The 27,147-nt window shown below is 41.7% G+C and overlaps 1 protein-coding gene across 1 annotated transcript; it reads left to right on the forward strand.

Moving 5' to 3' along the window:
• The first annotated feature begins 1,604 nt into the window (after window positions 1-1,604).
• Window positions 1,605-26,588, forward strand: dnah10 (dynein axonemal heavy chain 10). Its single transcript, XM_054610241.1, has 72 exons — window positions 1,605-1,671; window positions 1,934-2,091; window positions 2,491-2,721; window positions 2,928-3,118; window positions 3,235-3,433; window positions 3,546-3,740; window positions 5,022-5,198; window positions 5,308-5,451; window positions 5,599-5,744; window positions 5,835-5,986; window positions 6,103-6,267; window positions 6,350-6,557; window positions 6,679-6,835; window positions 6,943-7,422; window positions 7,509-7,667; window positions 7,764-7,883; window positions 7,989-8,091; window positions 8,199-8,377; window positions 8,470-8,681; window positions 8,845-9,005; window positions 9,098-9,327; window positions 9,401-9,523; window positions 9,617-9,850; window positions 9,991-10,214; window positions 10,306-10,575; window positions 10,700-10,883; window positions 10,992-11,126; window positions 11,378-11,530; window positions 11,733-11,921; window positions 12,199-12,345; window positions 12,730-12,921; window positions 13,072-13,190; window positions 13,277-13,435; window positions 13,549-13,684; window positions 13,788-13,910; window positions 13,996-14,127; window positions 14,255-14,471; window positions 14,692-14,811; window positions 14,944-15,089; window positions 15,162-15,314; window positions 15,410-15,670; window positions 15,762-15,934; window positions 16,025-16,118; window positions 16,325-16,492; window positions 16,595-16,783; window positions 17,261-17,432; window positions 17,519-17,803; window positions 17,978-18,175; window positions 18,302-18,463; window positions 18,580-18,754; window positions 19,041-19,222; window positions 19,404-19,540; window positions 19,625-19,842; window positions 19,969-20,190; window positions 20,365-20,512; window positions 21,328-21,607; window positions 21,715-21,944; window positions 22,049-22,322; window positions 22,428-22,532; window positions 22,663-22,817; window positions 22,899-23,053; window positions 23,259-23,442; window positions 23,590-23,790; window positions 24,029-24,238; window positions 24,358-24,453; window positions 24,548-24,719; window positions 24,995-25,126; window positions 25,330-25,541; window positions 25,655-25,822; window positions 25,943-26,123; window positions 26,199-26,344; window positions 26,442-26,588. The coding sequence occupies exons 1-72, from the start codon at window positions 1,617-1,619 to the stop codon at window positions 26,586-26,588; spliced, it is 12,810 nt and encodes a 4,269-aa protein (XP_054466216.1). The 5' UTR covers window positions 1,605-1,616.
• Window positions 26,589-27,147: the final 559 nt, after the last annotated feature.

Here is a 27,147-nt window from a genome sequence, read left to right on the forward strand (position 1 = left end):
CTCTAACTAGAGGTTGATTTAAGGGGTTTTCAATTAAAGATGTTAACTTATTAAAAGACATGGTCCACTACGACTTGCGCGTGGAGTGGATCCGACAGTGCGTGTCCGCCGGGTTCAGCCTGCCGGAGGGTTCCGACAGCGTGGACGAGCTGTTCGGCCGGGGGGACGGAGAGGAGGAGGAGAAGATCACCAGGTATCTCAACCTGCTCTCAGAGGAAGACTCGCCTCTATGTCTCATGTTTTTCAAAACTATCAGAGAGGAAGAAGTTGAAGTTGAAACTCCAGTCGGTAAGTTTGTTAGAGGTGTCACGTTAAACTCGTATATGTGCTTCTCATCTCTCCATCTTTAAAAGACACTTCACTGTAACCTCCATGGACCCTTCAACCATGTTAACTATGCATGAGAGGCACATGGGGATAACTTATGTGTTGTGAAAGTCCTGTGACCTTATGGTGAACTTTGATATCACGTGGATAATAGTGCTGCTCTTTAATGACAGTACAAACCTGTGCAATACAAATACACTGTGCAATAATAGTTATGTCTATTCTGTCTATATCTGTATATTTCAGTTATTGTGGATTCTTTACTGGGTTTTTTTTTGCTCATTTGCTTATTTATAATACTTATTTTCATCTTGTTTTTTTATTTTTACTATGTCTCTTGTTTGCACTATCCTCTATGCTGCTGTAATCCTGTAAATTTCCCCGCTGCGGGACTAATAAAGGATTATCTTATCTTATCTTATCTTATCTTATCTTATCTTCAGATCCTGACCAGGAGTCAAGTGGAGCAGAGATGACCTCAGGCTCAGAGGAGTCAAACGAACAAAGTCCCAGACATGTGAGATGACATTTAAATTCCTAACCTCTTGTGTAAATTGCTTTTGCATTGTGTCTGAGTTTGAAATCATTTATTTGTGTATTATTGATGGAGAGGGAAAAATGTAAAAGTAATTTGTGCTTTGGTGTTTTCAATTGGAGGTTCAACTGGTCTATCAGATTGAGCTTCATGTGGCAGTAAACGAATACCCGGAGAGATTTCTGAAATCCAGTGTGTTCTACTTCATCAGGAACACAAAGGGTGAGAAGGCAGATCAGTATCATTACCATTAAGCATGTGCAAGCCTCTTTTGCACATGCAAGAATATTAAACAAGATATTGTCATTTGTGATTTAACTAGAGACCGTTGTTGAACCACTGGACATGAATGAAGCCAATAAGCTGATGCCCAAGCTATTTGACATTGGTATGCATATTGGACAGCCCACTGTTGTGCTGCAGAACAAACTTGCCAATGTAAGTAAAACGAAAAACTACAAACAACCGTCAGTAACCACTAACAGTCAGACAAAAACTGACTGATATAACAACAAAGATAAATTGTCACCAAATAATTTGATCTTCTGAATAAAGAATATGTGATGAATATTTTCACTCTGTCTCTCGTCAGGTGTATATTCCCTTGATTACTGCCCACCAGATGAAAATAACTGGTGCAGGTTATGAAACCAGGGCAGTTCCTCCTCAGGAGAAAACCAGTGGAGAGGGTGATGAGAAGAGTCCAGTGAAGCCAAGTGGGCAACTCACGATTCGTGATGAGTTGCTCAACAGGATGTACAAGTATTTGGGCATGGTCGAGACAACTATCCAACGCCTTCAGATGCAAGGTTTGATATATTAGATGGACCAAGGACTTTTATTCAGGAAATTATCATTATTTGATATTCAAATAACAAGTAAAGATTTTATTGAACTCTACAGAAAAATTAACAACCCATTGTAATTCCCCCTCATGAACATCAGTTCAGTTTTTTTTGTGCGGGTCAGTTAATTGAGAAATAACAGGCCTTTAATATACTGCTCATGCTTGTTTTCAATGCTCATTTCATAACTAACAGTACAATCAAAAGATCAACCTCTTTGTCGCAGATGAGACTATGCTTCACATCCCTGAGCTAGACCTGGAGCCGGAGGTGGATGTACTGCTCTCTAATCCAGAGATGGTAGAGAAGTTGGAGCAGTGTGTGATGAATTGGCAGACTCAGATTACCATTGTTATTGAGTTGCAGCAAAACAAAAAGCCACAGGTTTGTAACTCCCCCTATACTCTGAGTTTCAACCCACGCAGACTTGGTGGTGTCAGCTGAAGGATTTGGGGTCAAGCCCAGCATTCAAGGTTAAAATGTTCTACATGAAAACATGTAGACAGGGGTGCGTGTTTTAGCCTCCTTTTTTTTTATATAATCCACAATCAGCTCCATGGTTCATTGACATTCAACAGTAGGTTGTGCTCTGAGCACCGCTCTGCTAGATCGTTGATTTCCTCTCTATATAAGATTGCCGATGAATTGTCTGAAATATAACCAACAACTGATATCCCTTTCAGCTCAAAATCTATTTGTACTACTATGTAGAAGAAAGCAATCAGAATACACATACTGATATCCGAAGCACAATGTGAAATCACAGTTTCGTTTTGTCTCCAGGGACCTGGCCCTTTGTCAGAGATAGCTTTTTGGCAGGAGCGTTCATCCATCCTGAGTGTTCTGAGAGAGCAAATCAAACAGCCTGTAGTGTGCAAGATCTTGGAGGTGATGACCAAAGCCGATGGAGGCATTGTTCAGACCCTAGAAGAAACAGTTTCTGAACTCAGTAAATACTGTGTGGAGTCAGATGATAATTTACGCTTCCTCAGCACACTGGAAAGACACTTCATGGTGAGCTGCATTTTTTACAATTCATTATTGCTAAATATTCTTTTGATGACATGTTTTTCCTCTGTTAACATTGAACAATGTAACTGCCAAGTGGTTACAAAAACACACTTGCCAAGAATAGTTTTTGTTAAATCAGAATTGTGATTTAATTGTTATTTTGCTATTCTCACCTTCACATATGTCAAAATTAACATTGTCTGTTTTAGAATCTGGGTACTGGAGCAACTTTCAGTGTGCTCCTGGAGACCATCCCTCCTTTGTTGAACAGCCTGCAAATTGTGTGGATAATTTCTAGCCACTATAACACAAATGAGCGCATGGTCCCTCTTATGGAGCGCATCGCCTGGCAGCTGTGTCAACGTGTGACTCAAGTAATTGATGTCCACACACTATTCAAGTATGTGTAAATATATTTCAATATTACATTGGAGGCTTAGGGCAGTCCAATACTTTATTTGAATTGGTTGTTTTGTGGTTTCAGTATAGCTTAACAATGTTCTATGCCTTGGACAGAGATAACAGCGAAGTGGCCAAATCCAAGGTGCATGATGCTAAGCAGGTCCTTGACCAATGGAAGTCATCCTACTTCCAGGTGCGTGCTGAAATTGAGGAATCAGACAGGAATCCACGCTGGGAATTTGACCGTAAGCGACTGTTTGAGAGGACTGATTACATGGCTTCCATCTGCCAGGACTATTACAATGTTTTGCAGGTCCGTATACAATAAAAAATAAAAATATTGGCCACTCAATCTACTAAACCTGAGGATGTATTAAAAGCAACTAAGGTTTTTAAAAGAGTTCTTCCTGATTTGTTTTTTGCAGATTTTGGAGGAGTTCTATAATAACTTTGGTCCAGAGCTAAAAAGCGTGACGGGTGACCCAAAACGCGTTGATGAGGTTTTGTGCAGTGTGGATGGTCTGGTGTTGCCTATTGAAGGAGTCAGTTTTAATCCTTTCAACATCTGTAAGATGAGTAGCTGGAAAATGATCATGCAAGACTTCAACACTACAGTTCAGGTGAGTTAAGGAATTCTGAATTACAGAAGTTGTGAAAATATTAGTTCTTGTCTATCAGAACAGTTTAATTAAAGGGAAAATTCGCCACATTTATATGGATTGTCCAATCAGTGCTGATTGTAAATGTGGTCCACTGAAGAAATAATAACTAACAATTATGTCCTGTATAAACCCAGAAAGCTTTTCCCCTCCGTTGCAGAGCAGTGCTAGCTGTGCCTATGGGTAACAGGGTGCATTGCGCATGAGCATCATCCGCTCTGCGGCGGCTGCAGCCTCAAGCAGCCTTTCTCTGTCTGAATGCAGCTGAATATCAGAGTCAGCCAAAGCACTGTAAAATCTACACAGTAAAAAATCCTCAGAATTTGATGCCAATTTTGCTGACACGTGAGAACAAAGAAGTTTTAGAGCTGCAATGCGCCCCACAGCTACCAAAGCTGAAGCAGCACTCTAGTTCTTCCTCATACCAAGTGCGTCACTGCAAGTCACCAGTATACGGAAGAACAACAGATTGTGCAGCTGGGCCCCAGAGACAAATAGAACATTAGTTAAAAAGTGCATGTGGTTTCCACACTGTAAACTAAACCTATGAGATTGAAAATTGGCAAATTTTCGTATCAATGCGCTTGTAATTTTGCACAAATACAATTGCCTCATTTTCTTTGTGCTGTAAACCTCAGTTATCATGCTGATTCACTTCTCACATGTGACTACTCAGGTTATTGAGGGAGAGGCCATCAACTTCATTGACCAGTCCTTTAAGACACTGCGCTCTTCAGCTGCTGCCTTTGACATGCTCCTGAAATTCAAAAACATCCGCTCCAGAGAGGCCATCAACAACCATTTGATGAGAAAGTTTAATGATGTCCTGGCTCAATTTTGCAAAGAGGTACTGTACTATGAAATCAAGAAAAGCTGCTGGGTGATATTTGACTTTGTAGTTCAATTTAAATGAATATCAAATTATGTGATGAAATCAGATCAATGCTAAAGCTTCTATTGAGGAACATTGAGTTCATGCATGGGCTGTACGGCGGTGTAGTGGCTAGCACATCTCACAGAGTGAGGGACTCTGGTTTGATTCCAGGACTGCACAGCCCTTCTATGTGTAGTTTGCATGTTAACTATAACGACAACTCAGCCTGATGATTCAACGCTGTTGTAAAAATATGTACAAATAAACTATAACTATATTAAATGTTGTGCTGTTGTGCCAGTTTATGAGTAGAATTTTGAATAAAGTGATGGTCTGCTACAAGATTTTTTTGTTTGTTTTTGTTGTAGGTGGACAGCATAAGTGAAATATTTGAGGCAAAGAAGGACAATCCACCACTAAATAAGAATGAGCCTCCTGTGGCAGGAGCCATCAAATGGGCTCAATCTCTTTTCCACCGCATCAAACAAACCATCCTTCCCTTTCTGGATGAGCCAGAGATGCTTGAGAGTGAACAGTGCAAAGTGGTGAGTTATTTCACTCTTGCACAAATGTATAAGTAACTGTAGATATTAAATGTTTAGACACCAAAATGTTATTGAAACCTTTGTGTGGCTTGCACTGCATTCTGCTCAGGCCAAGGACAAGTACATGGAAATGTCAATGAAGATCAAGAACTATGAAGTAAAGAAGTATGAGACGTGGCTGGCTGAGACAGAATGGAACTTGCCATTGCTAATGAAAAACTCCCTGTTGCTCATAAATACCAGTGAAAACCAAATCCATGCAGAAGCGGTATGTATCTATCTATTTACATACTTATAACTGTTACTCCACATTGTGCAAAATGCAGACACAGTCACTATCTCTCAAATTCCCTTCATTTTTTTCCCTTCTGATTTTAAGGATGTCCCTCCAACTGAAAACAGGCTCCAGATGGGTGTGCGATACATAGTGAACCTTGCTCCGGAGATCAAGGAAATGATATCGGAGACAAACCACCTTGTGCCACTTGGCTACTCTGTGCCTTACCTGGCTCAAAATGTTGCTTTACAAGAGCACAAATTAATAAGGTAATCATTATCACCAGACAATGAGTACCAAACCACAGAATCACTGATTGATTTAATCTCTGGCCTGACCTATTTCAACCTTGGTTGTAGGTATGGGATTGATCTGAACAACGTTGTCAACTGCTACCACTCTGTGATGGACAACCTAAGTGAGGCGCACCTCATTATGCTGGCTGAACAGATCAAAGCGGTCAGAACAGACCTGTATTTTGGATGCAAAAGACTCAACTGGAATTCTTTGGGTATGGTATATACAGAGGCTGGAATGCCTGTTTAATCTGATTCATGAACACTTGTGGTCTGATGAAATTAGTATTGTTTGTAAAATTGAAATCAAATAATATGTGTTTGGTTTTAGGCATCAGCGACTTCATCGATCGAGGAACTCGGGCCATCTCTAAGTTTGAGTTAGTTGTCAATCAGGTTCAGAAGAATGAGAGGGACATTGATTCAAAGTTGCAATCCATGGTGACGGCCAATTTACTGAAATTTCAAGTCCCAGACAAATCAAACGACTTACCAAGTACGATATTATTTATTGGATACATTCATTTTATTTTAAGACTCAACTGATTTTCATCGACTTAATTGCATGGTTTTTCAAGGTGTCAAGGAGTTCTGTGAACGTATTGAGCGAGAGCGGACCAAGACTGTGAATTTGCTGAGTAGGAAGTATGCGGACATCGGACCCCTCATCACTAAGACAGAACATTTGATCATGGGAACCAGCAGTGGCAAAGCCAAATGTATGGCAGATTATTACATATACTGGGAACGCAAGGTGCTAGACTCCCTTATAAAGATGGTGCTCAGGTAATTACATGATCTTTAAGTTTTTAAAGTGATCTACTTTATGAGCATCAATAGTCACTACCCTATTGAAATGCAGTACAGTACCTATTTCAATCACTGTAACGTTGACTTTCACATTTAGGAACACCCAGGCCTTCAACGTGGTGCTGAGGGGAAGTATTGCTCTCTTTCAAGTTGATGTCATCCTGTCTGCCCCTAAGATTGTGTTGCAGCCGCAAAGCAATGAGATCTACTGGCTGATCATGCAGTGTATCAAAGACTGTGTAGAGAGCACCAAGGTAGGATCATCATGATTTTCCAATGTTCCTCTGTATTTAAGAAATATATTGTTTGTATTGCAACACTGACGATGGGACTTGATTCGGCCCCTACTGTTGTGTTTCAGCAATTTGTGCGTTGGATGCATGGGACCTGCATTGAGTGCCCTCCACAACGTGTGGGTGGTGAAGATGAGGTGGTGACATTTAGTTTCTACAGTGACGTGTGGCAGCATCCTCAGATAAATGAGAATGCCATGACGGTGTCCCAGAACATACAGCGACTGCTCGTCTCCGTGGATCAGTATCTTGTGCACTGGAAACGCTATCGGCCCCTTTGGGAAAAGAACAAAAGCATCGTCAATGAAAAGTTTGCTGCAAGAAAGCCATCCTGTGTCATGTATGATGACAAGCTGCAGTTCCTTTCTCGTATCAATCAAGAAGTGATGCTGGAGCCTCTGTTTAAGAATGAGCACGTCATCTGTCTAAACTTGGAGCCTCTGGCTCACACGGTGCAGGAGGCTGCAGAGTCCTGGATCAGCTCACTAGGTAGTCTGCTCAACAAGCCTGTCAAAGCGGATCTCTTCAACTTGCGGGATGAACTCATGGTACTGAATCATGCTAAACTGTGTCAAATAGTTAGTATCTCCTATTTTTATGTGTGATTTATACTTACCATTATTCTATCCAACAGCAACTTTCTGAAAACCTGAAACAAAACCCGGACACTTTTGATGTCCTGAAGTCTGTCCTAAGCACCATATCAGACATCAGGGACATGTCATTAGATGTGGAGATGAGATTCATTGATATTCAGGAACGATACAGAACACTGGCCATGTACAAAGTGGAGGTACTGTTTGCTTAATGTTAAATCATTGCACATTGAAAGCACAAGTTGATACTGTTTCCCTTTTTGATTGTCCGATGTTCTGTTTTCCTTGTGTAGGTCGGAGAGGATGAACTGGAGCTGGTGGCCAGCATTGACCAGATGTGGAATGACCTGTTAGCAGAATCCAGGCAAGTGGATCGACGTTTGAGCAAAGGTGTCAAGAAATCATTTACTCAGGTAAGACATCAAACTGGCACAATCTGATAGAACATAAATTGAGTTTTTGTTTTTTGGAAATGTACATGTAGATTCTTTTCCTATTCTCACCCCCTACACACAAAGACTACAAAGGTGAAGATTGAGGAGTTTAAGCAGGAATCGTCTATCTTTGCTGAAAGTTTCAACATGCATGGTCCTGGAGCTGTGGGAGATGATTTAGAGAAAGGTACTTGTGCACTTAAACCCTGACTTCAGTTGTTATATTCAGAGCAATAATATATGGTGTTAAATTATGAAATGTAGTAGAGGAACCAACATTCTTTTTCTTTGCAGGACTGACTATTATGGAAACATATGAGGCAGACCTTGCCAAGATATTGGCAGAACGGCAGCAGCTAGCCAATGCTGAGAAGCTTCTGGACCTACCTGTCACTGGGTACCCAGTAGTTGTCAGCATACAGAAGGACATGAATGGCTTGAGACAGATATATGGTGTCTATAAAGCTCAGAAGGTCGGATGTGGTTGCGTATTGGGACATTTAAACATAATTCTGGCCAACATGTTTTTTAAGGTATTTCAACTGTTTGTCCTTACATCATTTAGGACGCAAAGGCAGAGTGGTCTCAGACATTGTGGGTGAATTTAAACATCCAGCTGCTACAGGAGGGGGTCGAGGGTTTCATCAAAAGCTTGAGGCAGCTGCCCAAAGATGTGCGGGCGTTACCTGTGGCCTTCTTCCTAGAAGGACGCATGAAGGAATTCAGAGAGTCTCTGCCTCTTCTGCTGGACCTGAAGAATGAGGCCCTCAGAGACAGGTCAGTTTACAGATTGACACCAGAACATAACTGGAATAAATCTGACACCCAAAACAAAATGGGAGTAGGGTATTAAATATTTAAATTGTATCTTGTCCAGGATATGGATATGATGGTTATGAAAACATGAAATGAACATGTGATTTTATATTTCGGACCACAGACACTGGAAGGAACTGATGGAAAGGACCGGCACTAGCTTTGAGATGAACCCTGAGAGCTTCACTCTGGAGAACATGTTTGCAATGGAGTTGAACAAATATGCAAACGTCATAGGTGACATTGTCACCTCTGCTGTAAAAGAGCTCAGTATTGAAAAGGCAAGTGGGAATTATTTCAATTTGGAGTCTGAGAACAGTTGTATCAGTTTAATAGTGAAATCACAAATACCTGCGTTTGTGTGTGTTTCCAGGGAGTGAAGGAGGTGGTTGATACCTGGGAAAACATGAAGTTCAGCGTGCTGCCCTATTTTAAAGGCACCCAGGAACGTGGTTTTATTCTGGGTGCAGTGGACGAGATCCTGCTGAATGTGGACAACGATGCCATGAACTTGCAGAGCATGGCGGGCAGTCGTTTTGTTGGACCTTTCCTTGGCACCATACAACAATGGGAGAAAGACCTGTCCCTTATCAGTGAGACCATAGAGGTCAGTGAGACCATCTCCCGTCGGACGTAAGCCAATCCATAACATTTCTGCTAAAAAATTATTTCTTGCACAGGTATTGTTGCTAGTACAACGAAAATGGATGTACCTGGAGAGCATATTCATCGGCGGAGACATTTCCTCGCAGTTACCAGAGGAAGCCAAGAAATTTGATAAAATTGACAAAAAGTTTAAAGAAGTGAGTTTTGCAAAAAATATTAGCCTGATTAAAGCAAAGCACTATGTTACTGGACATCTCACAATAACATCTTGTTCTTCATTTTTTGTTAAGATAATGAGTGACACAGTGAAGGGTCCGAACATTAAGCGGTGTTGCCTGATTCCCAACCGGCTAACAGAACTGCAGGCCCTGAGTGATGGTCTAGAGAGGAGCCAGAAGAGTCTGAATGATTACCTGGACTCCAAGCGGAATGCGTTTCCCCGCTTCTTCTTCATATCTGATGATGAACTGCTCAGCATTCTGGGGAGTAATGACCCTGCCTGTGTCCAGGAGCACATGATCAAGGTATCAGGCCACGACAGACAAAGTCTGAGTGACATAAAAGACATAAGGCAGCGTTCTTCAAAGTAGAAATGAGGAGGATCACTGCTTGCCATGTGTGTGAAACATATTCCTAGATATTTTTGTTTTCTTTGTTCCACAAGATGTATGACAACATAGCATCTCTGAGGTTTGATGTGGAAAGCAATGGGGAGACAGTAGCTGGAGCCATGGTGTCTGCTGAGGGTGAGGTGATGGAGCTGAGGAAGCCCATCTCGGTGGAGGGCAGGGTAGAGGAGTGGATGACAGGAATACTACAAGAGATGAGGAGGACTAATAGACTTATCACCAAGGAAGCAATCTTCCACTACTGTGAGGACAGGAGCAGGTGTGTGTAAATATAACATGTGTGAACAATTTTGCCAATGTCTGTGTATGCAAAAGAGTTGCGGTTAATTTGTTATTCCCTTTCCTCATAGGATGGATTGGATGTTGCTGTACCAGGGCATGGTGGTGCTGGCAGCCAATCAAGTGTGGTGGACCTGGGAGGTAGAGGATATCTTTCAAAATGTGAAGAAAGGAGAGAAGTACGCACTGAAGAACTATGCTAAGAAAATGCACCAGCAGATTGATGAGCTGGTAACACGCATTACACAACCCATGAAGAGTAATGACAGAAAAAAGATAAACACTGTGCTCATCATCGATGTCCATGCAAGAGACATTGTCGACAACTTTGTACTTAACAGGTAAACTTCTGCCAGTTTTAACATTTTTCAAAGACATGACATGAACTTAAATCCTTAAATCCTTAAATAACTTTAATAAGATAAAAATAAAATACAATAAATAACAATTAAATGCTCTTTCCAGTATAATGGACGCACAAGAATTTGAGTGGGAAAGCCAGCTCAGATTCTACTGGCTCCGGGAACCTGACAACCTCTTTGTGCGTCAGTGCAGTGCTACGTTCTCTTACGGCTACGAGTACATGGGGTTGAACGGTCGATTGGTTATAACCCCCCTGACAGACCGTATCTACCTCACCCTAACACAGGTTTGAGAAGCTTTGCACATTTATTATCAACCACACCCAAGCTCGTAAATTGTTCTGTCAGCTTGTTTTGACAACATGATGCCTGTATGTTGGTGTGATGTGATACAGGCTCTCTCCATGTACCTGGGTGGAGCTCCTGCTGGACCAGCTGGAACAGGAAAGACAGAGTCCACCAAGGATCTGGCCAAGGCTTTAGGCCTGCTCTGTGTGGTTACTAACTGCGGTGAGGGCATGGACTACATGGTAAGAAAGGCTTCACTTAAAGGGCCAACAGCTACTGAAAAACATCTTAGCACCATAAACCTGTTCTGTGAACTTTGATGAGAAAGGACATCCATTAGTTTAAATTCAGATTACTTTATTGTCCATTGGATTTGCATAAAATGGAAAGTGGCACTGGCATATAAGACACACATCTCTCTGCTCTGTTGCAGTCTCTGTTCTTCATTTGTCACTTGCTTTTTTCCTTGAATTCCTTTCCTCTCTGTGTGCAGGCTTTTGGTAAGATCCTCTCTGGCCTTGCCCAGTGTGGAGCGTGGGGCTGCTTTGATGAGTTCAATCGAATTGATGCCTCGGTGTTGTCAGTTATCTCCTCCCAAATCCAGACAATCCGCAATGCTCTCATTCTTCAGCTTAAAAGGTTTCATGTAAGTCTGCTTTTGTTATGCAGAACCAGTAATGAATACATTGAAAATATTTCCAGTTTTCATATTTATTCATTGATGTATAACAAATAAGATAATTTCTGTCATGATAGTTTAGGTTGATTGCTTGCTTTTTAGCCTAAACACAGAACAGTTAATGACCATTACACCGCCTAAAACAGCTACATTTCCCTATGATCATCAGTTTGAAGGGCAAGACATCAGCCTGGACAGCCGCATGGGGATTTTTATCACCATGAACCCAGGGTATGCAGGACGCACAGAGCTGCCAGAATCAGTCAAAGCCCTCTTCAGGCCTGTGGTGGTCATTGTGCCTGACCTGCAGCAGATTTGTGAGATCATGCTTTTCTCTGAGGGCTTCCTAATGGCCAAGGTGAGGGAAACACACACACACAAAGCACAGATTACATTGATACTATTTATGTGATACTCTCCTCCTAAACAATGCATAATGAACACTATTTATAGAAAGCATTGCTGTAATGTCCAAGTTATTTCAGGAAATTTAGAAATGCAAGGATCATTTATATGAATTACTGAGTGTCGTTTTTTTCTGTAAACATTAAAAAAAATCCCAAACTGCACTGCTTGCAGCTACACATTTCAATTTCTTTTTAAGGATTTCATATTTATGATTGTATTCAATTCAGGTTCTGGCAAAGAAGATGACAGTACTGTATAAGCTGGCACGTGAGCAGCTTTCAAAGCAGTCTCATTATGACTTTGGCCTGCGAGCTCTGAAGTCTGTCCTGGTGATGGCAGGAGAGCTGAAGAGAGGCTCACCAGACCTCAGTGAGGTAGAGACACAACAAGATTTTTCCTGTTTCATTTTCATAAAGTAAATAGAAAACTACTCATGTTTGCTTACATTAAATATGGAACTAGGGAGTTATTTATTTGTGATCCCTCAAGTATAGACTGAAGCTTGATAGCTGTTGGCAACTTGTTTTAGATGAGGTTCTTTTTAGTATCTTGTGTCAAGTAATGTTGCAGATGCCTCAGAGAATATGAGAAGGCAATACTTTTGGTACTATAGTAATTACTACTAACAGGTTTTACTGCTCCTTGTCAGTTTATTTGAAGTAGGGGCTGCAGTGTGGCTTAAAAACTGACTCTAATAAATTCACCATCACTTTGACCCATTTTGAAAAATGCAACACTTTCGTCTTTCCTCTCCACAGGAAGTGGTGTTGATGCGTGCTCTGAGGGACATGAACCTGCCAAAATTTGTATTTGAGGATGTGCCCTTGTTCCTCGGGCTGATCTCAGATCTGTTTCCTGGTCTGGACTGCCCTCGTGTTCGCTATCCCAACTACAATGATGCTGTGGAAGAGATCCTACAAGAGAACAAATATGTCATGCTGCCTAACCAGGTGCCTCATCTGGGTCTTAGATCAGATTTTTGAGATACAGGCTTTCCTACACAACTTAAAGATTGTTGAGTTACTGAAGCAGAGATGTTGTTTCACCATAAGTGTTTAGATGTTGACATATCTCATTCTTTATGCTGGCTGTTGTTTCAGGTGGATAAAGTGGTGCAGATGTATGAGACGATGATGACTAGACACACTACTATGATTGTGGGCCCAACAGGTGGAGGAAAATCAGTTGTGATCAGCACATTATGTCAAGCTCAGACCAAGTCAGTTTACACCACTTAAGTTTTCACCACCTTCCTGAACTTTTTAAGTGTGCACAATAGTAGTCTTTATTTGATCTCATCATCAGATTGGGATTTCAAACCAAGCTGTATCCCCTAAACGCTAAAGCCATGAGTGTCATTGAACTTTACGGCATTCTTGACCCTGACACTCGAGACTGGACTGATGGGATCTTATCCAACATCTTCCGCGACATCAACAGACCTACTGACAAAAAGGAGCGGAGGTGACAAAAATAAATAATCATAAATGAGACATTTTATCATTCAGTTCATTAATATGTGCAATATTTCAGTGATGCCATTCATTCATTCATACTACATGAACTTTGGCTCACAGGTACATCCTGTTCGATGGGGATGTGGATGCTCTGTGGGTCGAGAATATGAACTCAGTGATGGATGACAACAAGATCCTCACTCTAGCCAATGGAGAACGGATCCGTTTACAGAATCACTGCGCCCTGCTGTTTGAGGTTTGTCTGAATTTCAAGATGGCTGTCAGCAGAATAGCTTTCCCTTCACCTTTCTGCGAAGCAACTTTCAGAGCAATGATGTAAGTAAACTTCACCATCACAGGTTGGAGATCTGCAGTATGCTTCCCCTGCTACTGTTTCCCGCTGTGGGATGGTTTTTGTTGACCCCAAAAACCTGAGATATACCCCATACTGGCAGAGATGGGTGAACAACAGACCGGACGGGGTATGAGATAAAACATAATCACTATATGATAACTGTACTTGCTTCTAATTTAATAATATCTCAACACTGTTTTTTAATTTTTTAGGAACAAGAAGTGCTCAACAAACTGTTTGAGAAATATGTTCACAGCTCTATTGACATGATTGTGGATGGTATTGTCGATGGCAAACAGGGCCAGAAACTGAAGACTATTGTCCCTCAGACAGATCTAAACATGGTAGGTTATTCCCATCTTTCTCAAATGTACTCCAGTACCAGTTTTGTTGTATTCTTTCCTGAAGATTAGTATAGTCCAATATTCAGACAACTTGGATGAATTATGCATGTGTTGATTGTGCGTTCAGGTGACTCAGCTGTGTTTGACACTGGATGCGCTGCTGGAGAGTGAAAGCAGTAGTGCTGAAGTCCTTGAGTGTTACTTCATTGAAGCAATGTACTGCTCACTGGGGGCCACATTGCTGGAGAGCAGTAGGATCAAGTTTGATGAGTTCATCAAAAAGCTTTCCTGCTTAACTACAGTGCATGATGAGAAAGCCCTGGCTGGACCTGGTGAGATCCCAGGTAAAAAGAAAGAAGTCTAGATTATGCATGTTTTTCTATTTACCCACCTTTTGTTTTGACATTTAATATTATTTTCTAGATAACGGGGTCGGGATATATGACTGTATATAATATGAGATTATTCATCATTGCAAAAATGAATAAACAGGATTGCTTTATGGTTTTAATTCTCCATATGAATAAGTTCAAGTGGCTTTTATTTGTGTCTGCATCCAAACAGGATACCTCCCCACACTGTATGATTTTCATTTTGATGGAACACAAGAGAAGTGGGTTCCCTGGAGTTCTCTGGTCACCAAATATATCCACAACCCTGAGATGAAGTTTGCTGATATTCTAGGTAAAGGTCAATTCTGTGAGCTGTGAGGCACGGACAAATCAAGTGTCCCGCATAAATATTGATTTAAATTTTTTGGCCGTCCTGAGTTCCTTCTTCCACTTTAATTTTCTTTGTCCTCCATCTTTGCTTTAGTGCCAACTATCGACACTACGAGAGCCAGCTGGATCCTGGAACAGATGGTGAAGATAAAGAGGCCAGTGCTTCTGGTTGGAGAGTCTGGCACTTCCAAGACTGCCACCATTCTTAACTTCCTGAAGAACCTCAATGCAGATACAAAGGTAAGTTTACCACACACATTTGTTGTGTCACTTGACATGATATTCTTAACATTTGTTCTCTTCTGTTTCTAGATTACTCTGATCATCAACTTCTCATCCAGAACAACTTCAATGGACCTGCAGCGGAACTTGGAGGCCAATGTGGAGAAAAGGACCAAAGAGATTTATGGGCCTCCTATGGGGAAAAGACTGCTGGTCTTTATGGATGACATGAATATGCCAAAGGTACCTACTCCAAACTCTCAACAAAGTCTCGTAACTCCTTCACTGTGCAAGAGCTTGTATGTTTGATATTAACAATATACTATATGCTTGTCCAGGTGGATAGTTACGGCACACAGCAGCCCATTGCACTTCTGAAGCTGTTATTGGACCGGGGAGGCATATATGACAGAGGGAAGGATCTTAACTACAAAACCCTTAAGGACCTTGGTTTTATTGCTGCCATGGGAAAGGCAGGAGGTGGCAGGAACGAGGTAGATCCCCGCTTCATCTCCATCTTCAGTGTCTTTAGCATCCCCTTCCCTGCAGTGGACTCCCTCCACCTTATCTATGCTTCCATTATCAAAGGCCACACCAGAGTAAGTATCTATGTCACACATAAATCAATACATATCAGAAACTCAATCATCCATATCACTCAGATTTAATAACCTTGGTCAAATATTTTAGGCATTTGAAGACGCCATACAGAAGGTTTGTGATAAAGTCACCTTCTGCACACTGGAGCTGTACAACAACATCATCAAAGATTTGCCACCCACCCCCTCCAAGTTCCACTACATCTTCAACCTGAGGGACCTGTCAAGAGTCTACAATGGACTGACCCTCATCCAACCTGACAGGTCTGATCCGGCACATTTACTCACAAATTAACAGAGACTTTGTCTATGTTTTTAAATATGTATTTGCTTTACCTTATTACACTCTAACAGGTTTTTGACTGTCACCCAATTTGTGCGAGTCTGGAGAAATGAGTGCCTGAGAGTCTTCCACGACAGACTCATTGATGAAACTGACAAAGCCTTGGTAATAATTATTAATAATCGTGGAAGACATTTTCTGTATATTCTCCTTTGTATTGACTGCAACAACAAATACAACATGTTCATTGTTCCTCACACTGTAACTACGTGTATTAGGTGTATTAAGTGTATGCTCATCTGCTTTATACTGAATAGTTCAGCGGTGTTGTATTTCACCTTACAAATGTACCAAATGTGATTGGCCACCAGCTCCAAGGACACTTAAAGAACCTGATTGAGGAGCATTTCAAGTCAGACATGGAGGCAGTCATGAGGGACCCAATTCTTTTTGGAGACTACAGGACAGCCCTCAGTGAGAGTGAACAAAGGGTCTATGAGGACATACAGGACTATGACGCGTCTAAAGCCCTGTTTCAGGTATTGACAAGTTATTACCTGTGTTATTAATCACAATGGGTGGTCTCAGTCAATCATTTATCCTCACATACTGAGAGACCACTGTGTTTTTGCATTCTGCAGGAAATTCTAGAGGAATACAATGAAAACAAGTCGAGGATGAACCTGGTACTGTTTGACGATGCTCTGGAACATCTGACCCGTGTGCACCGCATCGTCCGCATTGATCGTGGCCATGCGCTGCTCGTCGGCGTGGGGGGCTCTGGCAAGCAGTCCCTCACCAAGCTCGCTGCCTTCGCTGCTGGTTGTGAGGTTGTAAAACACAAGAACCACGATGGTTGTGGTTAAATGGCAAATTATTATCAATGACGAACAAATATCAAATATTATTTTCTTGGCTAGGCTTTCAGTTAGAGTCATATATGCAATTTCTTTTTTAAATGTTCACTACTAGACACCACATGTGTCATGCCAAGCAATTAGAAAATGTTTACACGATACAAGACATCTATAATATTTCAACTTACTGCCGTAAGAATGTGGCATCTTATTGAAGCATTAGTTTTCCAATGTAGAAAACAGGAGTCTTCTAACTTAAAAGCTACTAAAGAAATAATTGAAATGCAATCTTAGGGTTAAAGAGGTTAAGCAGCATTAAACTAACTATACCTTCCTAGTCATCTTTTGAAAAGGGGTTGTTAACTCTGCTTTCTATGGTGTAAAACATCACACATAGAGTAATATTTGCAAAGAACTCTACCATTTAGTAATGCAATCTCCTTTTTCCAGGTGTTCGAGATAACCCTTAGCAGAGGATACAATGAGTCAAACTTCCGCGATGACCTGAAAGCACTGTACTTGAAGCTCGGCATTGAAAATAAGAAGACAGTGTTCCTCTTTACTGATGCCCATGTTGCTGAGGAAGGCTTCTTGGAACTCATAAACAACATGCTCACCTCAGGTTGGATGTCACACTAACCTCCTGGCACACACTACATTTAATCTTCTTAAAAGCTACAGCTGCGTTACTGATCATGCTCTCTCTAGGGATTGTTCCTGCATTGTTCCCTGATGATGAGAAGGAGTCACTTCTCAACCAGCTTCGTGATGAGGCTCTTTCGATGGGAGCAGGTCCCTCGAAAGAGTGTGTGTGGCAGTACTTTGTCAACAAGAGCGCCAACAATCTACACATTGTATTAGGCATGTCTCCAGTAGGGGACACCCTCAGGATACGCTGCAGGAACTTCCCAGGATTGATGAACAACACTGTGATAGACTGGTTCTTGCCGTGGCCTCCACAGGCCTTACTTGCAGTCGCTCAGTCCTTCCTTGGTGTGTAATACACACATTTCTACCTTTTTTAAATGCATATTTTATGGAAAAGTTTATTTTTAGACAGACATTTAAGGGTTTTCTTAACTGTATTTAACTATATTGAGACCTAGGGTAATAAATTATCCCTAAATCTAGATTTTCTTTTATGTTTCAAATTTTTTTGTTCAACAGGTGAAAGTCCAATGATTCCTGAGGCACACTCTGCAGCAGTGATAGCTCATGTGTGCATGGTCCATAGCTCTGTGGGTGACTTTAGCAAGCTGTTCCAGCAGAAACTCAGACGTTGCAACTATGTTACTCCAAAGAACTACTTGGACTTCATCAGCACCTATTCTAACCTCTTGGAGGAAAAGGACAAATATATTCTGGGTGAGAAGATGGAACACGTTATGAAGTCTGTACCTCTGTGTGAAGGGTTAGACTGGTGCCACAGGGCTACTGTGCATTGATTATTTTAAAGACTTTGTTTTACTAACTTGTTCTTTCTTGTTCCAGCTCAGTGCAAGCATCTAGAGGGAGGCTTGGATAAACTGAAGGAGGCAAGTGTGCAGCTGGCTGAGCTGAATATCAAGCTAGCGGAGCAGAAGGTGGTCCTCGCTGAAAAGTCCATAGCCTGTGAGGCCCTGCTGAATGAGATCGGCACAAACACGACTGTAGGTCAGTGGGTCCCTCATCTCTTAACTTGGAGTTTATGATGAAGTCAGTGTACTGTAAGCCTCCAAAACAAAACACAACATTTACAAAACACTTATCAATAACGTTTCCTTTTGTAGCTGAGGAGAAAAAGACTCTGGCAGAAGACAAAGCCAAAGAGATTGAAGTGCAGAACAAAGTAATAGCTGTGGAGAAAAAAGAAGCTGAAAGTTCTCTGGCTGAGGCCTTGCCGGCATTAGCGGCAGCCCGCAACGCCCTGCAAGACCTGGAGAAATCTGATGTCACAGAGATCCGGTAAACTTTAATCCTCACTCAGAGCAATGTTTTCATTCAGTTGTTGAATAAGCTGACGATGATTTATCAAAATGAGTGAGCAAACAGGGACTAAACATCTGTAAATAATGTTAATCCAAAACGTACTGTATGTGGTGTTGCTTAATATTCTACAATGTTTAATCGGGCGCCGATTTATTATCATGAAAACTTAATACTTGACATACCTGACCATAAAGTAAACTTTTATCATCTGTTAATCAAAACTCTCACTATATCTGCATTTTTTGGCTGGTTCATTGCGCAGATCGTTTGCCAAGCCACCCAAACAGGTGCAGGTGGTTTGTGAGTGCATCCTGGTGATGCGTGGCTACAAGGAGATCAATTGGCAGTCAGCCAAGGGTATGATGTCAGAGGCTAACTTCCTGCGCTCGCTGATGGAAATGGACTGTGATTCCATAAATAATAACCAGGTCAGGACTGTCAAAGGTAAGTGGGCTTCATGATCTATGAATAATATGAATAATAATATGAATAATATAAAATAAGATAATCCTTTATTAGTCCCGCTGCGGGGAAATTTGCAAATAAATTTGCATATCCATCTGTATATGATAGTGGCATTTCCATTTGCAAAGTATGCTAAGTTGTTTTCTTTGCAAATGGCTAGGCTTCCTAAAGAACCTCCAGACCAGCTTTGAGGAGATGCAAGGCATAAGTAAGGCCGGTTCAGGAATGCTCAAGTTTGTCGAGGCTATCATGGGTTACTGTGAAGTTGCAAGGGAGATAAAACCCAAGAGAGAGAAGGTAATGTAAAGTTTGTACACGCTAACATCATGCTCTATGAGTAGAAACTAAGATTGAACAGGCTTATTTCCAATTTGTTTTTAGGTTGCACGCCTAGAGAAGAACTTCTTTCAGAGTAAGAAGGAGCTGGAACGCATTCAAAGTGAGCTTAACAATATACAGAAGGAGTTGCATGCTCTTGGAGTGAAGTACCAAGCTGCTATTGAGGAGAAACAGCTGCTACAGGATGAGGCTGAGGTCATGGAGAGGAGGCTGATAGCGGCTGACAAACTCATCTCTGGCTTGAGCTCTGAGAATGAACGGTGAGGCTGTAAAATATATTACACATGAAGTCACAACACTTAACCTAACCTCACCAAACTTTAATCTCCTTTTGTCCATTCATCTATTTCTCTTTACTACTCCCTCTTTCAACTATCACCACTCAGATGGACACAAGATTTGGAGGAGTTGAAGCAGCGTAGAGTGCGTCTCCTGGGTGACTGCCTGATATCTGCTGCTTTCCTGAGTTATGTAGGGGCCTTCAGTTGGCTCTTCAGGAATGACATGGTATACCAAGTGTGGGTAAAAGATGTGCTGGATAGAAACATCCCCTTGAGCCAGCCTTACAAAGTGGAAAGTCTTCTGACTGATGAGGTAGAAATCAGCAGGTGAGTTTTACCTTGAGAAGACAATATGCAATATGATTTTATCCAATCAAACGATAGGAATTAGGTGTTGTGGTAGCAGGCTAGGTGCTTGTTGCACGTATGTGGATTTGTCTTTATTTTGGCTGCACACTGACTATAGGGCTAACCATGTGTCAAATAATCCCTATGTGATAGATGGGGCTCAGAGGGCTTGCCTCCAGATGAACTCTCAGTGCAGAATGGAATCCTCACAAGCAGGGGGAGCCGTTTTCCCATGTGTATTGACCCACAACAGCAAGCACTCAACTGGATTAAGAAGAAAGAGGAAAACAATAACCTCAAGGTACAAAATATTTAATTATTTTACAGGCTAAGTTTCATTACTGCACACTAGTCCCAGAATGACTGCTGAGTTAGCTTCCTATTGGTGACAGCCCCAGAATGAGCACTTTTAACATAGGTGCAGTTTTATTTATTTTTAGTTTCTGCCGGTGGGTGCTCAAAACAGTTAAATGCCCCATCTGGCCCCAAGATAAACATTCTGCAACAACCATAGCCTATATGACTTTTTGCTGTACGAATTTTGATAAATTTCAGAACCATAGCTAATTAACAGCGACAACTGACACACACACACACAAAATATTTACAGGGATTGGTGATCAGAAGTTTAATTAACAATGCATACCATGAAACGCATGGAAAGTAGGATGATCAATCAATCAGGGCCAACAATGCTATAGTAGCCTACACCCATAAAAAAAAAAAAAAAAAGTTATAATACGCTATCTAACGTTACACGTTACTAAGAAAGCATACAAGTGCACACAGTTAAATACAGTAAACCATCAACACACTCCTGTCTCTATTCAGCTGTTGACATTTTTTTAATTGCACAAAAAATGTAAGTGCAAAAAGAATGCACTGTAAATGTAAGCTTTTCTGTTTTTATTTATTTTATTTTATTTTTTAAATGGGCAGGACTTTGAGCTTCATAGTAGTTATGAAATGTGCTATATAAATAAAGATTATTATTATTATTATTATTATTATTAAATCAATATTAATTTTGCCCCGATTGTACGCTGGCCCACAGGGTGCTCAGTAAAGACTTACAACACGCCGTCCTGACATCGTCAACATCCTTTTCTTTCCCAGATCTCATCTTTCAATGATCCAGACTTCCTGAAGCAGCTAGAGATGGCTATTAAATATGGCTTCCCATTCCTTTTTCAAGATGTGGATGAGTACATTGATCCTGTGATTGACAATGTCCTCGAGAAGAACGTAAGAGGGGCAGAGGGCAGACAGGTCCTCACGCTGGGTGACAAGGAGGTGGACTACGATCCCAACTTTAAACTCTACCTCAACACCAAACTTTCTAACCCCAAATACTCCCCATCAGTGTTCGGAAAAGCCATGGTCATTAATTATACTGGTAAGATTTTTTGGGATGACAACCATGGTTTTGTCTGTAACATTTGAACAGCATGTTCTGAATGCCTGTTTGTCTGTGTCCATTTATTGTATCTATATTACGTGTAGTGACTCTTAAGGGTCTGGAGGACCAGCTGCTGAGTGTTATCATGGGCTTTGAGAAGAAGGAGCTGGAGGAGCAGCGTGAGCGTTTGATTCAAGAGACAAGCAACAATAAGAAGCTGCTGAAGAACCTCGGGGACTCCTTGCTCAGAGAGCTGGCCACATCTACAGGCAACATGCTGGATAACACAGAGCTGGTTTACACATTGGAGGAGACAAAGTCAAAAGCCAGTGAGGTCAGTTTGACTACAGCAAGCATCAGTGAACTCATGGAATAAAAGCATTTTCACTGAAGTCATCGATTGTAGTTTTTTCATTTATGTGATGTTGTGATCATCAGGTATCTGAGAAACTACAGTTGGCCGAGAAGACATCTGTGGACATTGATAAACTCAGAGACGGCTACCGACCTGCTTCCAAGCGCGGTGCTATCCTGTTCTTCGTACTGACAGAAATGGCTCTGGTGAACAGCATGTACCAGTACTCTCTGGCCTCCTACCTGGACGTCTTTGACTTTTCACTGCGCAAATCTCTACCTGACTCTGTCCTTCTCAGAAGACTGAAGAACATCATGAACACTCTGACATACAGTGTTTATAACTATGGCTGCACAGGTAAATTATTAATTGGATTAATGGAATGGATGGAAAAGGAATAAAACTTAGTATTGATGATTACTTTTTGGTTATTTCTAACCTGAACTGAATGTGTATCCTTAGGTCTGTTTGAGAGACACAAGCTGCTCTTTGCCTTTAACTTGACCATCAAGATTGAGCAGGCGGAAGGGAGGTCACCTCAGGAGGAGCTGGAGTTCTTTATCAAGGGTGAGATATCCAGAGAAGTTAAACTCATCTAATATGTTTAAGTAGATAATGGTGATCACAAATTCAGACAAACGTGCATGCAATCAGTGTTCAAAGCAAATCTTCTTGTTTTTCCACCTCGCGTGTAAAGGTAATCTATCCCTGGAAAAGAGCACACGTAAAAAGCCCTGTGACTGGCTCGCAAACCAGGGCTGGGAAGACATAGTGAAACTAGCAGAAGTCTTTCCTGAGCAGTTTGGCTCTCTACCGGATGATGTGGAGAAAAATTCCACTGACTGGAAGTCTGTAAGTGACCACAGTGACAGGAATCACTACTCATGTTACTGAATCGGCTGAGAGTTTAACCCTCACTCTTTTTCTCCTTAGTGGTATGACTTAGATGGACCAGAACAGGCTCAATTCCCCATGAAGTATAAAGAGAACCTGTCGGCCTTTCAGAAGCTGCTGTTGCTGCGCTGCTTCCGTGTTGATAGGATCTACAGAGCTGTGACTGACTACATCACTATCACCATGGGCGAGAAGTGAGACCGTTTCTGTTGCAATATTGCAGTTAAATATATATATATAGTATATACTGTATAATGTATTTACAGTATATACACCACTGTGGCGCTGTTTAAGTCGACTAAACACAATTATTTGACAATGTTTATAGAAAATGTAGATATTTGCACAGAGAGAAACCAAGCCCTGAGTTTCTATGTGTTTTCATGTGTTTCTCCTCAGATATGTGCAGCCCCCTGTGATCAGCTTTGATGCAATTTATGAGCAGAGCACACCTTCCTCCCCCATTATCTTCATCTTGAGTCCCGGCTCTGATCCAGCTGCTGACCTCATGAAACTAGCCGAGAGGTCAGGCTTTGGAGACAACAAGTTCAAGTTCCTTGCTATGGGCCAAGGCCAAGAGAAGGTACTGAAGACTTATCTTCCATATGACGGCTGCAAAGCTTTAAGTGTAGTCACATGGAATGAGTGTGGGAATAAGGAAGTAATCGCACTAAGTAACAATACAAAGTTCGGAGGTTGAGGGTCACTGTCTTCTGAACCTGTGATAAAGGTGGCACTGCAGCTGCTGGAGAGGGCCGCGTCCCGTGGTCAGTGGTTGATGCTACAGAACTGCCACTTGCTGGTAAAGTGGCTGAAGGAACTGGAGAAGTCCTTAGAGAGGATCACCAAGCCCAACCCCAACTTCCGCTTGTGGGTCACCACCAACCCCATCACGGATTTCCCTATTGGCATACTGCAAAAGTCTCTAAAGGTGAAACACATTTTCTCTTCAAAAGTGTTTTCTTTGTGTATCCACATTCAATGAGCATGGAGGAGACAGTTTTTCTTTGGTTAAGAAAAGCAAGTCTTGAAAGCTTAGTGTGACACCAAATTGCATGTTGAAACTGGTGTTTTGATGGTTAACATTTTACGATACTAACTACGATAATAATAGAGACAGAATTTGGAACTTGTCAGTGTGCTCACATGTACTTTAATATTGTGTGCAGGTCGTGACAGAGCCTCCCAACGGTCTCAAGCTGAACATGAGAGCCACATACTCTAAAATCCCCCAGGAGAGCTTGATTGCATGCCCTCACCCTGCCTTCAGCAGCCTGGTATACGTGCTGTCCTTCTTCCATGCTGTGGTGCAAGAGAGACGCAAGTACGGCAAGATTGGCTGGAACGTCCCATACGACTTCAATGAGTCTGACTTCTTCGTAAGTGGCACAGGAGTCATTTTATCTACATTTGAAATAAGTGACTTTCTTTGATTTGTAGTCTGCATTTAAGTTATATTTCACTTTAATTGTTAAAACTATGATAATGTGTTCAACAGGTATGTATGGAGATCCTGAACACCTACCTGACCAAAGCTCACAACCAAGGAGAAAGCAGTATTCCCTGGGGAAGTCTTAAATACCTCATTGGGGAGGTAAGGCTAAATGCATTGTGTTTTAATAGATTGTATATCTATTGTGTCGCTGGCTGATGCTGGACATTAAGCATGTCTGTATAATGTTCTGTAGGTGATGTATGGTGGGCGAGCAATAGATAGCTTTGACCGCAGGATCCTGTCCGTCTACATGGATGAGTATCTTGGAGACTTCCTCTTCTACACCTTTCGGCAATTCCACTTCTTCAGCAACAACGACGTGGATTACAAGATCCCACAAACTGGGCTCAAGAAAGTATATATTGGTCAGTTATTATTTCATTGTTTTATATTCTCTTACTTTAAAAAAAAACAAAAACTTGAAAATTGAATAGCTGCAATCGTGTTCGTTCATGCATCCATCACATTTAAATGCATTCACACGCACACACAACCTCATAAACATGTGCCCTCTATGCCAATTTGTAGCCTCCCAGGGCAAAAACTGTGGCTGCCAAAGGGTGGGACATTTTGTTGACAGAGACAGAGCGAGCTATAGAGCTGCTGAAACTGTTCATTTTAATCTTGCTATCTGTTACAGATGAGATTGAGACGCTGCCACTGGCGAACACACCAGAGGTATTGGGTCTTCATTCTAACGCCGAGATAGGATACTACACACAGGCAGCTAAAGACATGTGGAATCACCTAATAGACCTGCAGCCTCAGACAGGTATGATGTGGCATCTTTCATCTATCTTGCCTCTTAATTGATTTCAACGGAAGAAATTGTGACGTTGCTTCCACACTGAGTTTGAGTGCCGAAGAGCATTCCTGAAAGTAATTCCACACTGTTTAAGGGTGTGTACTCTCTTCGCCACTGTGCTGCCATGTGTTTCATCTCAAATGGTCTTTTAACACTCTCATATGCCTCAGGGGAATCTGGTGGAAGCATCAGTAGGGATGAGTTCATCAGCCAGGTGGCCCAGGATATTCAGAACAAGCTGCCCAAGTTATTCGACATGGACGTGATCCTTAAAAAGTTTGGGAGTGACATTTCCCCGACGTCAGTGGTGCTGCTTCAAGAACTGGAGCGCTTCAACAAGCTAGTGGTCCGCATGCAGCGCTCTCTGGCTGAGCTGCAGAGGGTGAGAAGGAGGGGCAGAGGACAACAAGATATTGGGGAAACAAAAATATAGGTGTTGCGTCTCTGTGCTTCCCACAGGTTTATATTTTTTTCTGATTCTCTTGTGTCCACAAGGCCTTGGGTGGTGAAGTTGGAATGAGCAGTGAGCTGGATGAGGTTGCTCGGGCCCTTTTTAATGGTCACATTCCTGCCATTTGGAAGAAGTTGGCACCTGACACTCTTAAGTCCCTCGGCAACTGGATTAGCCATTTCAAGAGGCGTTATGAACAGTATCACTACTGGGTGAGGACAGACACACACTATCACAGATCACCTCTAATATGTCGCCCTTTGTGTTCTGGCATTAAAAAGTAGAGAGAGCATCTGTATGTCTAATGTATTTGTGTATCTTCTGTCTACCAGGTGGATGAGGGAGAGCCAAAGGTTATGTGGCTGTCAGGACTCCATATCCCAGAGTCCTACCTGACTGCCCTGGTCCAAGCCGCATGCAGGAAAAATGGTTGGCCTCTAGATCTTTCCACGCTGTACACACAGGTGACCCAGTACTGCAGTGAGGATGAAATCAGTGACAGACCTGGACAGGGTAATGAAATAACACTCCCCATCTGCAGCATAATCAGTGATGGGTTATAAAGACTGACAGTGTTTTCCCCTGCAGGCTGCTTTGTGTCTGGTCTGTATCTGGAGGGAGCGGACTGGGACACAGAGAAGGGCTGCCTGGTGAAGAGTAAACCAAAAGTTCTGGTTGTTGAACTACCCATTCTCAGAGTCATCCCCATAGAGGCACACCGCCTGAGGTTACAGGTGTGGACCACAGGCACTACTGGCCTCCATACATATAATAACTTACTTCACTGTTTTGATGTGTTTTCCTAACCGTCATGTGTATTTTGTACCACAGAATACGATACGGACACCAGTGTACACCACGTCTCTGCGGAGGAATGCAATGAGTGTGGGGTTGGTGTTTGAGGCGGACCTGTTCACCACCATGCACATCTCCCACTGGGTGCTCCAGGGAGTCTGTTTATGCCTCAACGCTGACTAAAGCTTTCACACAGTCTGTTCCAACATGTTGATTGATAACAAAGATTTCAGCTTTTTTTTTTAGGAGATAAAAAAACTTTTTGTATCTTTGATTAATGGGTAGATTACAGGAAACCAAATAAGTTTGGATGAAAAGATTGCACATATGTTTCAAAAATAAATTGATAGAGACAAAAGAAAACAAGATGTTTGACTCATTGTATACTCCATAGCTTTCATCATTTTCTCACTAGATGGCAGCACACAACAGTACTGAACTCTTCACTCCAGGCAGTAGCTCAAGGGATTTATCTGAGGTGTTACTGTTGGCAAAAGTAGTATCAGGCTATAGTGGGTCAGGATCTGTCAGGCCGTAAAGTATTCTACTTTTATTTTAATGAATAAACGATTGCAATTCAGTTCAATCATTTTTTATTTATTATTTAAGATCTCTGTTCATTCCTAAAGAGGACAGTAGATGCTGAATATTTCTAGTGAGGTTGTAAAAAGAACATAATCTGCTGCATACAGTGGAAAATGTACCATTGACCAAAGGCTGCTAAAGTTTTCCACTTTACCCA

This window comes from Anoplopoma fimbria, chromosome 13, assembly GCF_027596085.1.
Source record: "Anoplopoma fimbria isolate UVic2021 breed Golden Eagle Sablefish chromosome 13, Afim_UVic_2022, whole genome shotgun sequence".
Lineage (NCBI taxonomy): Eukaryota > Metazoa > Chordata > Actinopteri > Perciformes > Anoplopomatidae > Anoplopoma > Anoplopoma fimbria.

Bases quoted from the DNA above. Each gene is read 5' to 3' on its own strand.
- dnah10 (XM_054610241.1), top strand. From the start codon at position 1,617: ATGTACAAGTATTTGGGCATGGTCGAGACAACTATCCAACGCCTTCAG. The intron at 3,741-5,021 runs GTGAGTTAAGGA...TTTTTGTTGTAG, and splicing joins ACTTCAACACTACAGTTCAG to GTGGACAGCATAAGTGAAAT. The intron at 22,533-22,662 runs GTGAGATATCCA...TCGCGTGTAAAG, and splicing joins GCTGGAGTTCTTTATCAAGG to GTAATCTATCCCTGGAAAAG.